Source organism: Leucoraja erinacea, chromosome 9 (genome assembly GCF_028641065.1).
Source record: "Leucoraja erinacea ecotype New England chromosome 9, Leri_hhj_1, whole genome shotgun sequence".
Lineage (NCBI taxonomy): Eukaryota > Metazoa > Chordata > Chondrichthyes > Rajiformes > Rajidae > Leucoraja > Leucoraja erinaceus.
Genome location: NC_073385.1, coordinates 30,605,182 through 30,619,466, shown reverse-complemented (window position 1 = coordinate 30,619,466; position 14,285 = coordinate 30,605,182). Strand labels below are relative to the sequence as shown.

Below are 14,285 nucleotides of genomic sequence, written 5' to 3'. Positions count from 1 at the left end.
CCAATTATTTATAGTCTTTCGCTATTTAGATAATCTGCCTCTTCATTCTTACTGATACACTTGACCTTGAACGTCACCATATTTAACTCAATTTTGCACCCAATCATTCGATCTCTTTATATCCTGTTGTTGGATCACATTGTCCTTATTACAACATGCCTTATCACCTTTTTTTTTTGTATCATTGGCTTCCCCCAGGGGGTCATGCTCTCCACCCCTCCCCCATCCAGTTTCTCTTGCTGGAACTCGCTGAACTTTACCCACAGACTACTACACGTGAAGGATCCTTCGGCCAACAATGTTTGTGTTGAATATGGTGCCAAATTCATCTCATCTGACTGTATATGATTCATATCCCTCTATTTTATGCATTCCTATGTGCCTATCTAAAAGCCTCATAAGCAGCACCATCATATCTGACTCTGCCGCCACCCCTGGCAATGTGTTCCAGGCACTCTCCACTCTATAAAAAAAAAAAAAACACTTGCACCGCTCATCTCCATTAAACGTTCCCTCTCTCACCTCATAGCTATACCTCTCAGTTAAACATTTTCAGCCTTGGAAAACGGTTCTAACTGTCTGTCCTATCTATGCTTCTCATAATTTTATATACTTCTATCCTGTGTTTCCCTAACCTGCGATGTTCCAGAGAAAACAGTGCAAATTTATCAAACATTCCCCTGTAGCTAAAACCCACTAATCCAGGCAGCATTCTGGTAAACTCCCTCTGCACCCTCAAAGCCTCCAAATCTCTTCTGCAATGGGGCGACCAGAGCTGTAAGCAGTACTCCAAATGAAACCTCACCAAAGTCCTATAGGTGTGCATCATGAATTAAAGAAGTGTTTCGGCCCGAAACGTCACCTATTTCCTTTGCTCCATAGATGCTGCTGCACCCGCTGAGTTTCTCCAGCATTTTTGTGTACCTTCATGAATTCCTGACATATACTCAATGCCCCTAGCAATGAAGGCAAACATACTGTATGCTGCCTTTATCATTCTACCATCTTAGGACTTAGGAAGTGTTTCACTCATCCTTAAACTTAAAAATCTAATGAGTTCATATCAATTATCAAACATTTGAGTTATTTCTGCTCTGTAAACCTTGTTCCAAACATATCCTATTAGGAGTTTTGTTACATTTAGTTGGATTATGATTTTGTTTTTTTAGTAATGCTTCCTGGGAATATTCATCACTTCTGTTTGTTCAGAAGCGCAGGGCTATTAGTGAGGTGAGCATTAGTAAGATGTAACAGAGTTTAGGTGGATACAGTCTACGTAAAATATGTTAATTTAACAACTACAGCTATTTCTATTCAAATTGAATGTTTGTTATAGTTCTTTGCAAACTTCAAAAACAGCATATTGAAGTCACTTGTTCGATTGAAATAATATAGAACCATTATCATCTTAAAAATTAAGAGTGATGTACAGCACTGAGAAACCATATAGTGCTGATGATTCATCAAACTACATTGGTGCTGTAATCTGCCTCCCATTTATATATTAGCACCATCAAAATTATGCATAATTAATCTACATTGGGATATGATAGTATGTTTTGATGGTGCTACGATTATGGAATACCAAACAGGGCAGTGTGAAGAGTAATAATAGGATTCCGCATGAGCTTTGTACCAAAATGTTTAGGTTATTTTCCAAGCTTGGTTTTATTCAAATCTTTTCTGTTGTATAATAGATAAAATAACTTGAGCACAAAACAAAATACTGGAGAAACTTAGTCTGAAGAAAGGTTCCAACCACAAGCATAGCCTATCCATTTCTTCCACCGATGCTGCCTGACCTACTGAGTTCCTCCAGTACTGTTTTATGCTCAAGATTGCAGCATTTTCAACTTGTATTTCTAGATAAAATTAAAAAAATTCTCGCTATTCCATTCTGCATTTCAAACATAATGCACTTTTAATTTAATGAGCCCGTCGTTAAAACTAATTTAATATGAATGTTATTGTTACAGATTAAGGAAGCAGCTGATATTATTCAGAAGTTGCATCTCATTGCTCAAGAATTGCCCTTTGATAGGTAAGGTAAATATTCAGATTAGCAAGATAGTGTATAATTTTCAACAGTGTCTTAAACAGTAAGTGACTAAATTATTTTGACTAATAAAGCAAGTTATTTTTAAAAATCGCGTTATCAAAAAAAACCTTACAAGTTAATTGTTGTTTTATCATCCATGTCCCATGTAAGCAGCGTTCAGGGCTCTCAAAGGATTGTTTTGAGAATTTGATTGTTGAACCATTGAGAGCTTGATATGTTTCAAACATTCTGATTAAGCATGTGAAAATCTATTTGCTGCTTATTCTTAAAGTTTATCAATACATAGAAAATGTTCAAAAGACTGTTGAAACATTTATCATAATTGACATTCAATAAACATTAAAATATGGCAGCATGTAATCTGTAAGCGTGTTTTTTTTTTTGCTTCCTTAGATTTGCCGAGGTGAAGTCAAAAATCGCAAGTGAGTTCATATAATTCGGTGAGATTACATTAGCAGGAAAGCTCCCATAAACTGGGATGCTGATATTCTGATGGTATTCATAAAACATTCTGCAGACAGTCAGCTTTTGATGGTTAACTGCAGCACTGACAGGCTTATGTGAAATCGGGAATGCCCAGGAGCTACAAAATTGATCAAGTTTGCAAAAGTTCTTTGTGCTACACTTATGTTGGTGGGAGTTTCATATTTTGAATGTAACAGAATAATTGCCGCCTTAAAATTAAGTTGCATATAGATCTTGAGGGTTCTCTCTTAAAATTCTGAGTACGAGTAACACCTTAATTTGATGATTTTCGGATAATTCTCGCAAATGACACGTGGAAAGATTTATGTTGGCAATAACAATAACACAGGTGCCACCAACAGCTGACATTTTCTCATCATTACCTCTCACCCATTTCTCCCGTCACGTGGATATACAACAAATGATTTGGGTAATTTTGGCAACCCTGTTAGAGCTTAGCTCCAGCAATGTGGGTTCAATCCTGACAGCAGGTAGAGTGTGCATCATCTTCCTCTGACTGTGGCTTTACTCCAAGTGATTTGGTTTCCTCCCACATTCGGCAGGCGTACAGGTTGATGGGTAATTGCCCACAGTAAATTTCCCCTAGAAAGTGTAGGGGAGGGGGAGAATCTGGCCAGGAGTTGATTGGAATGTAAGGAGAATTTAAAAAAAAATGAATGTGTAGTTGATCATCACAAATGTGTTGAAGCAAAGCGGCTGTTTCCTTGCTATATGACACTGATTGTGTTATTACCAGGTAAATATCATGATTTGGAATTACAGTTAATTCAGGAGTTCACAAATGCCCAGCGGAAGAATGAAATTTCTAGGATGCATGAGGTCGCAGCAGTTTTACTCCATTTTAAGGTATTTAAAGATTTTCTACCTGTTTCTGCACTGCTAAACCTGCTGCGCTAACGGATAAAACTTTGACGATGAAATTGATAAATGTATTGAAATTGCTAAAATACAGGATTCCAAGATATATAAACTTAATTAAGATCATACTTTAGCACATTCAAGTCTTCAATTGGTCCACCCACCTCCCCCTTCCTCCCTTTGACCTATGGATCGATTGACTTGCTTGGCAAAGGCTTAAAAGAATCTCTCTTATGTAAAAAGATTTCAATAAATATTCTATCATGCTCCCTTTAGATCATTTATGTTTCAATACTATAACCCCTCATCCCTCGAAAGAATACAGACCCATCCTGCTTGGCCTGGATTGGATCTTGATATGACAATCCTCTCAACTCGATATTTAATCAGAAGAATGGTCTTAACCCGAAACGGCACCCATTCCTTCTCTCCAGAGAAGCTGCCTATCCCATTGAGTAACTCCAGCATTTTGTGTCTACTTTCAATAATTAATTTATTACTACAAATAAGGATAAATTGCATAAGGATTAATTTACGTAAACCCTTGAGTAAGTCAGATTTTAAGCAAGTTGGAATCACCTTAAAACAAGGTAGAAACTGAGAATTACAGATGCTGGTTATTACACAAAACAACACAGTGCTGGAGGATATCAGCAGGTCAGGCAGCATCTCTGGAGAACATGGATCGGGAACCTTTCTGGTTGGACCCTTCTTCAGACTGACACTGGTTTGTACCAGCGAGCCCTTCTTCTCTAGCTGCTGTAACATCTGATTGATGCAGCTGTTGTTGTAGCTCGTGTTGTAGCCTCTGGCTGACAGCACCTTCAGGTTGCTGCCACCGACAAGACGTGCTTGCTCACCATGGGGTTCTTCAGTTCTCGTCAGTTGTCACTTCTTCCTGTTGGCTATTGCTTTGTCTGCTCCCCCCTCCATCGCTGCTGCCTCTGCTGCTTCTCCCTCCATTGCCACTACCTCCGTTTACTTCCCCTGAGTCTCTTACATCTTCCAAGGTGGAGGGGGGGGGGGGGGGGGGGCAGCGGAGTGGACAAAGCGACAGGAGGAGGAGGTACGAAGCAATGGTGGTGGAGGGGGGAAGCAGACAAAATAATGGCCAACAGGAAGAAGAGCAGCTGGTGAGAGGAGCAGGAGTCCCATGGTGACCGAGTGTGTCCTGTTGGTGGTGGCAGCCTAAAGAAAGTGCTGTCAACCAGAGGCTACAACGTGAGCCGCACAATAGCTGTGTCAACCGGACGGTGCTGCTGCTGATGTAGAAGGACTCGCTGGTGCACCTTGAGGAAGATGTCGGTGGCTCGGCCGGTGGTTGTTCTCCACCGCCTCCCTCATTGTTACTTGTCATCCCAGTGTTACCCTGACAGTGGCCAAAACTGGAAGAGTAGCAAGCTTTTATATCAATGAAGCAGACTGGAATCCTGCATCATGCTCTCGTTGCAATAACACAGGTCATTCAGGAAACAGGACCATCCATTGTGAATTGTTTATGTAAGTGCTAGTTTAAGTAAGTTGACTATTACGCAAGTCAGGGAGTGCCTATATATCTTGTTGTACAAGGGGACCAGAACAGTGAATTATGTACTTCAGTGTCTTTCATACATCTTTTAATGATTTTCACTTAAAGTATACAATATTGAAACAAATGGGTCATTGTTGCCTAATGCGCTTGTGTACTCCTATCTCTCTCATACCTCTACTCATTTTCAAAAGGATAAAATGCTGTTTATGCTGCAATATGAGATATACCAATGCCATAACTTCTCGAACAACAATCTCATTTGAATATTTCCTGATTATACTAACAATCTATGAATAACCATATAACAATTACAGCACGGAAACAGGCCATCTGACCTGCCTGCACTATACCATAACCCTCCAATCCTATGCCTATCCAATTTATTTTTAAATGATACCTACCTCCACCACTTCCATGGAAGCTTCCCACCGCTACCACTCTCTGAGTAAAGAAGTTCCCCCTCATATTACCCCTAAACCTTAATTCTGAAGTGTCCCATGTGAGATTCATTTGAGAAACCGTTCCAGAGAAGGCCCCCAACAATTGTGTATTTCTATCAGAGGAATAGATTTCCAATTTAGACTAATGTTTGTGTTTTGTCATTCTAAAAAAATTGAATGTAATTTTGAACATATTTTCTTTCTTTCAGGGTTATTCTCACTGTGTGGATGTGTACATAAAACAATGCCAGGAGGTAATTGCTGTAATCCATCTTTCTTGTTTATCTTTTGTGAAGTTTTATTTCTTGTTACATTTTTTAATGCGGACAACCTTTTGTGACATTCTGCCATAGTGGCATCTCTAAAAAGTTATATGTTATTTTGTTTTAGGGCCACATGATCCAAATATTCATTAATGGTGCATAGCAGCACCACTTTGTCTACTAAAAAAACAATGTCTGAGGATGTGATATGTAAAATATATTATTTTCTGCTGTCTTTTCCTCTGCAATGTCTTAATCCAATGGATTCTATTATACGACATATAATTAAAATGTTCCATTTGAAGGGTTCGTATTTCAGGAATGATTTATTTGAAGATACAGCCCTGTTGTGCCAACGAGTAAACAAAGAAGTTTGGGAAGTCTTCAGCAGCCCAGAGAATGTGATGGCCAAACTTATTCAAAACATTTTTGAGATTAGACTTCAGGTAATATTTCACCCTTATGGTACGCATTTAAAATAATTTGAAACATCAAATCCAAGCTGCATGAACAGGTTTAGTTACTAAAATGTATTAACCTGACAAAGAACTAAAAGCTGTTACAATATGGGAAATAATATATTGATGGTATTGCCAATGATACAAACTAATCTTCTGTAGAACCTGACTTTAATATAAAAATGAAAGGAATAAGCCTTAGGGCCCAAGCCTGCTCTGCCTTCCAGTATGATTTTGGCTGATCTTATCTTGACTTCAACTCCACTTGCCTGATGCTCCATAACCTTTTGCTCCACAAAATAGAAAAATGTATGTTTTTCTCTTTTTGGGGAAGTTAATTCAAAGATTGAAAGATTGATGACCATTTAAGAGAAGATTTTCCTTATCTCTGAATTAAGAGGCCGTATGCTAATACTGAAAACCTCATCCACCCCCACCCCTTCCACCCCCACTTTACTTAAAGACAGAATCTCCCCTTACGGGGAAAACATCCTAGTACTATAGATCCTATTAAGCCCTAATGGAGAATCTTGTCTCCATTAGAACATCACTCACATTTCTCAACTCTTTAGTGATTATAGACCCAACTTTGTTGTTCAAGGCACAAAGTGATGGGATAACACATTGGGTCAGGCTGCAGCTGTGGAGGGAACAAAGTACTGGAGTAACTCAGATGAATATGTTCATCTTAGAAATGTCAGCGTATTCCAGTATTTTGTCTTATTTTGTAAACCTGTTTCTGCAGTTCCTTCTGTCCAAAATGTATAAAAATACCCTTTAATAAAACCTGACAATGTGCACTTTAACAGCATTTTTTTCAAATCTCAAATTGTGGAGTACAAAGGCAAATAAATAAATGATGGTTCTTTGTCCCAAACATTGTGGGGGGCATTGTATGTGGAGGGAATAGTGATGTTTTGGGCTGGAACCAATCCAGACCCAAACAGTCTATCCATTCCAGGCAGATGCTGCTTGACCTGCTGAGTTCTTCCAGCACACTGTGTTTTATAAAGATTCCAGCATCTTTAGTTTCACGTGTCTACGCAGTTGTTCCTTTGTCCCTGGAATCAAGCCTGTGAATATTCTCTGAACTGTTTATAAAGCAAGCATATTCCTTAAATATGGAACCCAAAACTGTATGATCCATGTGGACTCATGTACTGTTGGAAGATTTCCATACTTAAGCTTTCAATGTTTCTCTACATGCTAATATATAGCTCCTAACTCTGAGCTCTCACTTGCCCATTACCTTTTTTATGGCACCTGATTGAATATCTTTGGTAACCAAAAATAATTACATCCACCAATTCCCCTTGATATACTTTGCTCACTTCATAGTCGAAGAACTCTAATACATTTGTCAAATGCTATTTCCCTTCTGTAAAACCCATGCTGAGTCCTCACTGGTGAGTATAAAGTGAGTGCAGGAAATGTGAGGCCTGGTGAGTTTAAATAGCGTAGGAAATGGGGCCTCGTTAATCTTGAGAGCGGGGGGAAATATCAGTATTCCAGAATGATGCAATGGCGGATTATCATTCATTGTGTACACCCTACCCCTGTTAGTCCTCCCAGGGTTCATACATGCCATTGCCGTGCAATTTTACCAATTGGTTAATGTCATCCTGTAGCCTAAAGCTATCCTCTTCGTTGATAACCAATTCTCGTGTTATCTATAAACTTTCAAATCCCACCTTCGTTGCTGCATATTATAATGATACAAATTGTTAATGTATATACCGAACATTCAGTGTTCCACCACTGATACCTTTGTTACCCCACTGGATTTAGGCTTCCAGTCATTGAAACAACTCTGTTATCAGCTCTGTCTCAAGCTCAACTTGCCTTGGATCGTATGGGCTCTAATTTCTGTTTTAATTTCGCATGTGTGATCTTTACAAAGGCTTAACCTAAATCTATCTCTATATCAATCGCACAGCCCTTACTGACAAATTTTGACCCTCGCCCGTGTCTGTGCGCGCATGCGGCCACCAAGAAATTGTTCTCCCCCCCCCCCCCAATGCTTTGATAGCGATTTCCGCCCAAGCAGTCTGGTACAAGCACCTGATCGTTACGGGAAGAAGCTGTTCTTGAACCTGGAAGTTGCATTCTCAGCTACCTGTCCCACCTTCCTTATGGTGGTAGCGAGATGAGAGTGTGGCCAGGGTGGTGTAGGTTTTTTAAGATCGTGGCAGCGCCACCTATAGATCCCTTCGATGGTGGGGAGGTCAGTACCTGTGATGGACCAGGCAGACTCTACCACTTTCTGTAGCCTCCTTCATTCCTGGGCATCTGAGTTACTGAACCAGACCTTGATGCAACCAACTAGTATGTTCTCTACTGTACACAGTAGAAGTGTTCAGCAACAGACTGTTCATCCCTGCATTCTCAAGCTACTATTTCTCCTTCTTGGACAATACAGGTGAGGAATATTAATGTAATACCTCTAGTTAATTGGCCCCTGTGCATTAACATAGAGGTACAGACACACTCTGACTTGCGTAAGGGTTACGTTCCGTAAACCCTGTTTTGCACGTTGGAATCACGTAAAACAAAAAAGTAAGAAACAGCAAGAACTGCAGATACTGATTAATACACAAAATGAAAACTCAGCCGATCAAGCAGCATATCTGAGAACATGGATAGATGATGTTTCTGGTCAGGTCCGTCCTTCAGACTGATTCAATCTGGTGATTTACTCTAGTGCTTTGTGTCGTTTCCCCATAAAACTAGGTGCCGATGCTGCTGGTCTGCCCTTCTGCCGCATCATTCATTTGTTGTTGTGCCTTGCGTTCTAGCCCCTTGCTGATACCGCTTACTTCAGGACCTGCTCGGTCACTGTTTCGCTCCCTCCCCTCACCAGCTGCTGCTTCATCAGACTACTGAACAGCCCTCCCATTATAGGGTATCATTCAGATCATTCAACCTACCTCATTGCGGTCCATGCTGTTTCTTTAACTGTTACGCTCTAATGATGTAACACTATATTATGTATTCTCTTATTTCTTTTTGTGGTACATTACCTTGTATATGGCTAGATTGTATTCATATACAGCATGATTTGGTTGGTTTCGATAAAATTAAATGTGGGGGGTGGGGTTGCGAGATATAAATGAGGAGACTTGGTATTAAAACAAATATACTTACTTTTTTAGTTTAGTTTATTGTCACGTGTGCAGTGAAAAGCTTTTTGTCGCGTGCTGTCCAGTCTGGGAAAAGACTAAATGTAATTACAATCAAGCCGTCCACACTACAGATACAGGGTAAAGGGAATAACGATTAGTGTGCTGGTATAACTCAATGGGTTAGCATGCAAACAAAAGCATTTCATATCTTGGTACATGTGACAATAATAAACTAGTATCAATGTTGAAGCTAAGCTAATTTATCACAATTGCAGCTTCCTGACACAATGCCATGTCGCCTAAGTGGATGTCTTATTATAAAGTGGAGTGGGTTCACACTGTGAGTGTTCGGAGAGGGGGGCAGGTGTGTTGATGTAAGTTGGTGCTCTGCAAGGTTAACTCAAAGCAAAATACCAGTATGATCAAAGATTATGTTTGCATTTCTAAATTGTAGGAAATCTAGGTCCGAACAAAATTTAAATGGAACAATGAAAAGTGAGCTTGAATTAAAAAGAAAGATTTAAAAGATTTGAAGATTTATGAGGATGTTGTCAGGACTAGCGACTCTGAGCTATAGGCAGAGGTTGAGTAGGCTTGGGGCGCAAGGGGATGAGGGGGTGATCTTCATCCTTGGGGCGCATGGGGATGAGGGGGTGATCTTATAGAGGTGTATAAGATCATGAGTGGAAGAGATCGGCTAGTCTCTTGCCCAAAGTAGGTGAATCGAGGACCAGAGGATATAGGTTTAAGGTGAAGGGGAAAAGATGTAATAGGAATCTGATGGGTAACTTTTTCAAACAAAGGGTGGTGGCTTTATGGAACAAGCTGCCAGAGGAGGCAGTTGAGGCAGGGACTATCCCAACATTTCAGAAACATTCAGAGACAGGTATATGGATAGCACAGTTTTGGAGGGATATGGACCAAATGCTGGCAGGTGGGGATAGTGTAGTTAGGATACGTTGGGCGGTGTGGGCAAGTTGGGCTGAAGGGCCTGTTCCCACACTGTATCACTCTAAAGGCTTTGGCGTTAGAGATGAGGAAGGATATTAAGGGGGGGGGGGGGGGGGGGAGGGGGGGAGAGGTGTGAGATGTAAATGGGGAGGCTTGATATTGAAACAAATATGGATTGGAAGAAAAAAGATAAGTGCTGGAATAACTCAATGGGCCACGCAGCTGCTCGAGAGAACATGGATAGGTGATATTTTGAGTTATGACCCCCTCTTGAGGCTGATTTGGTGGGAGGGAGAACCTGGTAGAGTGGAGGGTTTGGACAAAGCCTGGTGAGTGGTAGGTGGGTAAGGCGAGGGGGATAATGATAGGCAACTGGCTAAAGAATGGCCAGAGATGAAAAGACAAGTGGTGTGAATTGTGAAGCCAGCGGAAGGAATATAGGTGGAAGAGGAGAAATCGTGGGGCACATGGAATGTGGGGGGGAAAGGAAGGGGCTTGTTTATTGGTTTGTTACCTAACATTGGAGAATTCAATGTTCAAATTCTCCAATGTAATCTACCCAAGAGGGTAGATATGAGGTGCTGTTCTTCTAGTTTGCGTGTGGCCTCACTCTGGCAATGGAGACCTAGGACAGAAAGGTCAGTATGGGAAAGGGAAAGGGTGCTAAAATGGTTAACAACCGTAAGATCCTGCAGGCCTTGGTGGGCTGGGCGCGAGTGTTCAACCGAAACTGTGGCCAAGTCTATGCTTCACCTCGCCGAGGCAAAGGAGGAGGTGCATGTGAACGTCTCTCACCTGGAAGGATTGCTGGGGTCCCTGGGCGGATGTGAGCGCGGAGGTATAGGGACGATGTTACATTTCCTGCAGCTGTTGGGGAAATTGGGATGGGGTGGGTTTGGAAGCTCATTGCATTAGTCACGTCAAGTCACTTTTATTTATATAACACATTTAAAAAACAACTCTTGTTGGCCAAAGTGCTTTACATTGGTGGAGGTACTATCGTTATACAACAGTGGTTCATAGATTAAATACATACATCACTACATACATATAGCCCTCGCTCAGAGGACGTCAAGAAAGACTTGGGAGTAGAGATGAGTTTTAAGACTCCACTTAAAGGAGTCGATGGAGGGGGTAGTTCTGATGGGAAGAGGGATGCTGCTGCACAGTCTAGGAGCTGCAACCGCAAAGGCGTGGTTCGCCCCTGAGCTTATGCCTAGACCACGGGATGTTCAGTAACCCCAAGTCGACCGATCTGAGGGACCTGGAGGTGGTGCGGTGGGCAAGCAGACTTTTGATGTAGGTGGGGGCAAGCCCATTAAAGGCTTTGTAGACATAAAGGAGGATCTTGAAATTTATTCTGAACCGCACAAGGAGCCAGTGGAGAGGCTAGGATCGGGGTGATGTGGTACCTTTTTCGGGTGCCCGTCAGGAGTCAGAATGATAATATTGCAATTAAGGCTGTACTTCACTTTGTTAATAACCAAAGAGAGTAGTTTAAAAAAAGGCTTTTGTTCTTAATTATCTTTTCCCCAAGACTTATCAAGAATAATTAAAATAAATTGGCAGTTTAACAATAAATTGTAATTTTTTCTTGCCAATCATTAACTATTCAAAGTCTTTTTGCTATGCAAATGTGTCAGAAGCAACGAAGGTTTTAACTAATTCTTCACTCAAGTGAAATACAAGCTTCATAAGATTTTCTCAGTTCCTAGAATTGCTTTTTAGTTTTGATACCAGTGATATAATTGAGCTTATTTAGTGCTGACAACATGTGCAACTTTTCACTGGCATTATACTGTCAATTTTAAAATCCTGTTGTGTTGGAATCATTTTTTCTTTTCGTACCTTTTTAGAGTTTTATCCGAGATAGATTAGAAGAGAGTAAAAAGTCTGATGCAGAACAGTATTTAAAGAACCTGTATGATCTGTACACAAGGTAAGATGTTACTGGTAATTTTTTGTCATTTTTGAGTCATAGAGTAATAGACCACAGTAACAGGACTTTGGGCGGATCTTGCCCATGCTGACTAAGATGTCCATCTAAGGTAGTCCCATCTGCCCGCTAATGGTGTGTATCCCTCTTAACCCTTCCTGTCTAAATGCCCATCTAGATGTATTTTAAATGTTATTGTACCTGCCTCAACGACTAACTCTGGCAGCTCGTTCCATATCTGCACCATCCTGTGGTGAAGATGTTGCCTCTCAGGTCCTCGACAAATCTTTCCCTTCTTACCTTAAAGTTATGCCCTCTGGATTTTGAAACTCCCTTGGGAGAAAAAGACTGCATGTTCATCTTACCTATGCCCTTCATGATTTTATACAACCTTATAAGGCCACATCCACTCCTAAATTCTGAGGAATAAAGTCCTAGCCTGCCCAACCTCTTCCTGTAGCTCAGCCCTTTGAGTCCTGGCAACATAATCGTAAATCATCTTTAAACTCTTTCCAGCTTAATGATGTCTTTCCTATAGCAGGGTAACCAAAAGTAAACACCGTATCCTGTGCGGCTTTCCCATTTAATAAACCCATACTTTAAATATTGTTTCTTAAGACAGTATGTATGGACTACTTTCAAAATGCATTCTTAAATGTCAAACATTGTTTTAAACACATTAACATTATTGCTTCTTTGACACATTAAAATGGGATATGGAGAATGTGAGATATTAATCATTGCATGTATGTTAATTATCGTTGGGTAAGAATCTTGCTATATTCTGAAAATTGGCCTGCCCTCATTTTGATTTGAAATGTAATTTTTACCCTTGTTGTGATGCATGATATTGATTGAAATCTGAGATTACCCATTTAAATGAAATGACACTTGTTTATTCCTGCAATCTGCATAATTTTCCAAAGCTGCTTTGTAGAAATCAATCCTATCTTCAAATTGTAATCTTTGAAAACTGAATTGATCTGTATGACACTGAATATTTTTCAAAATGTATTATTGTAATATTTTTTGTTGCGTTGATCCATTTGGTGCAGCTGGTAGAGCTGCTGTTTCACAGTGCCAGAGACCTGGGTTTTATCCTGACCTCGGGTGCTATCTGTGTGGAGTTCACTCATTCTTCCTGGGACCACGTGGGTATCTTTGGGTGCTTTGGTTTCATTCCACATCCCAAAGATGTGCAAGTGTGTAGGTTGGCCACCTTATTGTTGGTGTTTAAGAGGGTTTTGGAAAGGCACATGAAAGTGCAGGACATAGAGGCACATGGATCATGTACAGGCAGAAAAAAATCAGTTTAATTTGGCATCATGATGGGTGCAAACATTGTGGGCTAAAGGGACTGTTCCATTACTGTACTGTTTTATGTTAATTGTCCTCCGTACATTGTCCCTTGTGTGTAGGGCGTGGATGAGAAAGTGGGGTAATATAAAATTTGTGTGATAGGATTTCACACAAATGTATCCATGCTGTAATGTACAACAATGATAATTGTCAATGCTAATTTTTTGGTGTTTAATTCACATTTTTCTTTGTCCTGCAAGAACGCACCAGGCTGCACTGCAGAAAATTACCTAATTATCTGTATTAATCCCCCCAGATTCAAAATTTATTTGTAACCAGCTTTCTATACTAATACTAATTATCTATCTGATTGTGATTTGACTGGGAGACATTTTACCTTTGAGAGACCGTCCCAAATGGGTTAATGGTCTTTCTGAAAAACCCTTGATATTTATTTTTAAAAGAAGTGTCTGAACCTCATTGAATTCAGTCGCAAAAACCAGGAATCAATAACTGTTATCAAACGTAATTATTGGATCAGATGAGCACAACATGAAAAAGAGGATTAAGATGAATAAGCAACATTTATTTGAATACATAGAAGAAATATGATGGTGACTAACTTCATAAAACCCCACGTTGTGAGTGAGATGAGGTTCGTGGTATTTGATAACATACCAACAGAGTATATGTAAAGTAGAAGCTGTGGTGATGTAGACTGCATTCAGTATCACTAAAATAGATTATGTGTAAGAAAGAACTGCAAATGCTGGTTTAAATTGAAGGTAGACACAAAATGCTGGAGTAACTCAGCGAGACAGGCAGCATCTCTAGAGAGAAGGAATGAGTGACATTTCAGGTCAAGATCCTTCTTCAGACTGA

General features: G+C 40.2%; 1 protein-coding gene across 1 annotated transcript in view; it reads left to right on the top strand.

Moving 5' to 3' along the window:
- The window catches only part of exoc5 (exocyst complex component 5), a 50,912-nt gene that overhangs the window by 20,603 nt on the left and 16,024 nt on the right, over positions 1-14,285 (top strand). The window contains exons 5-10 of the mRNA XM_055640472.1: positions 1,977-2,041; positions 2,453-2,481; positions 3,282-3,391; positions 5,584-5,628; positions 5,943-6,083; positions 12,025-12,107. Of these exons, the coding sequence (XP_055496447.1) occupies positions 1,977-2,041; positions 2,453-2,481; positions 3,282-3,391; positions 5,584-5,628; positions 5,943-6,083; positions 12,025-12,107 (473 nt within the window). The remainder of the gene's footprint in view (positions 1-1,976; positions 2,042-2,452; positions 2,482-3,281; positions 3,392-5,583; positions 5,629-5,942; positions 6,084-12,024; positions 12,108-14,285) is intronic.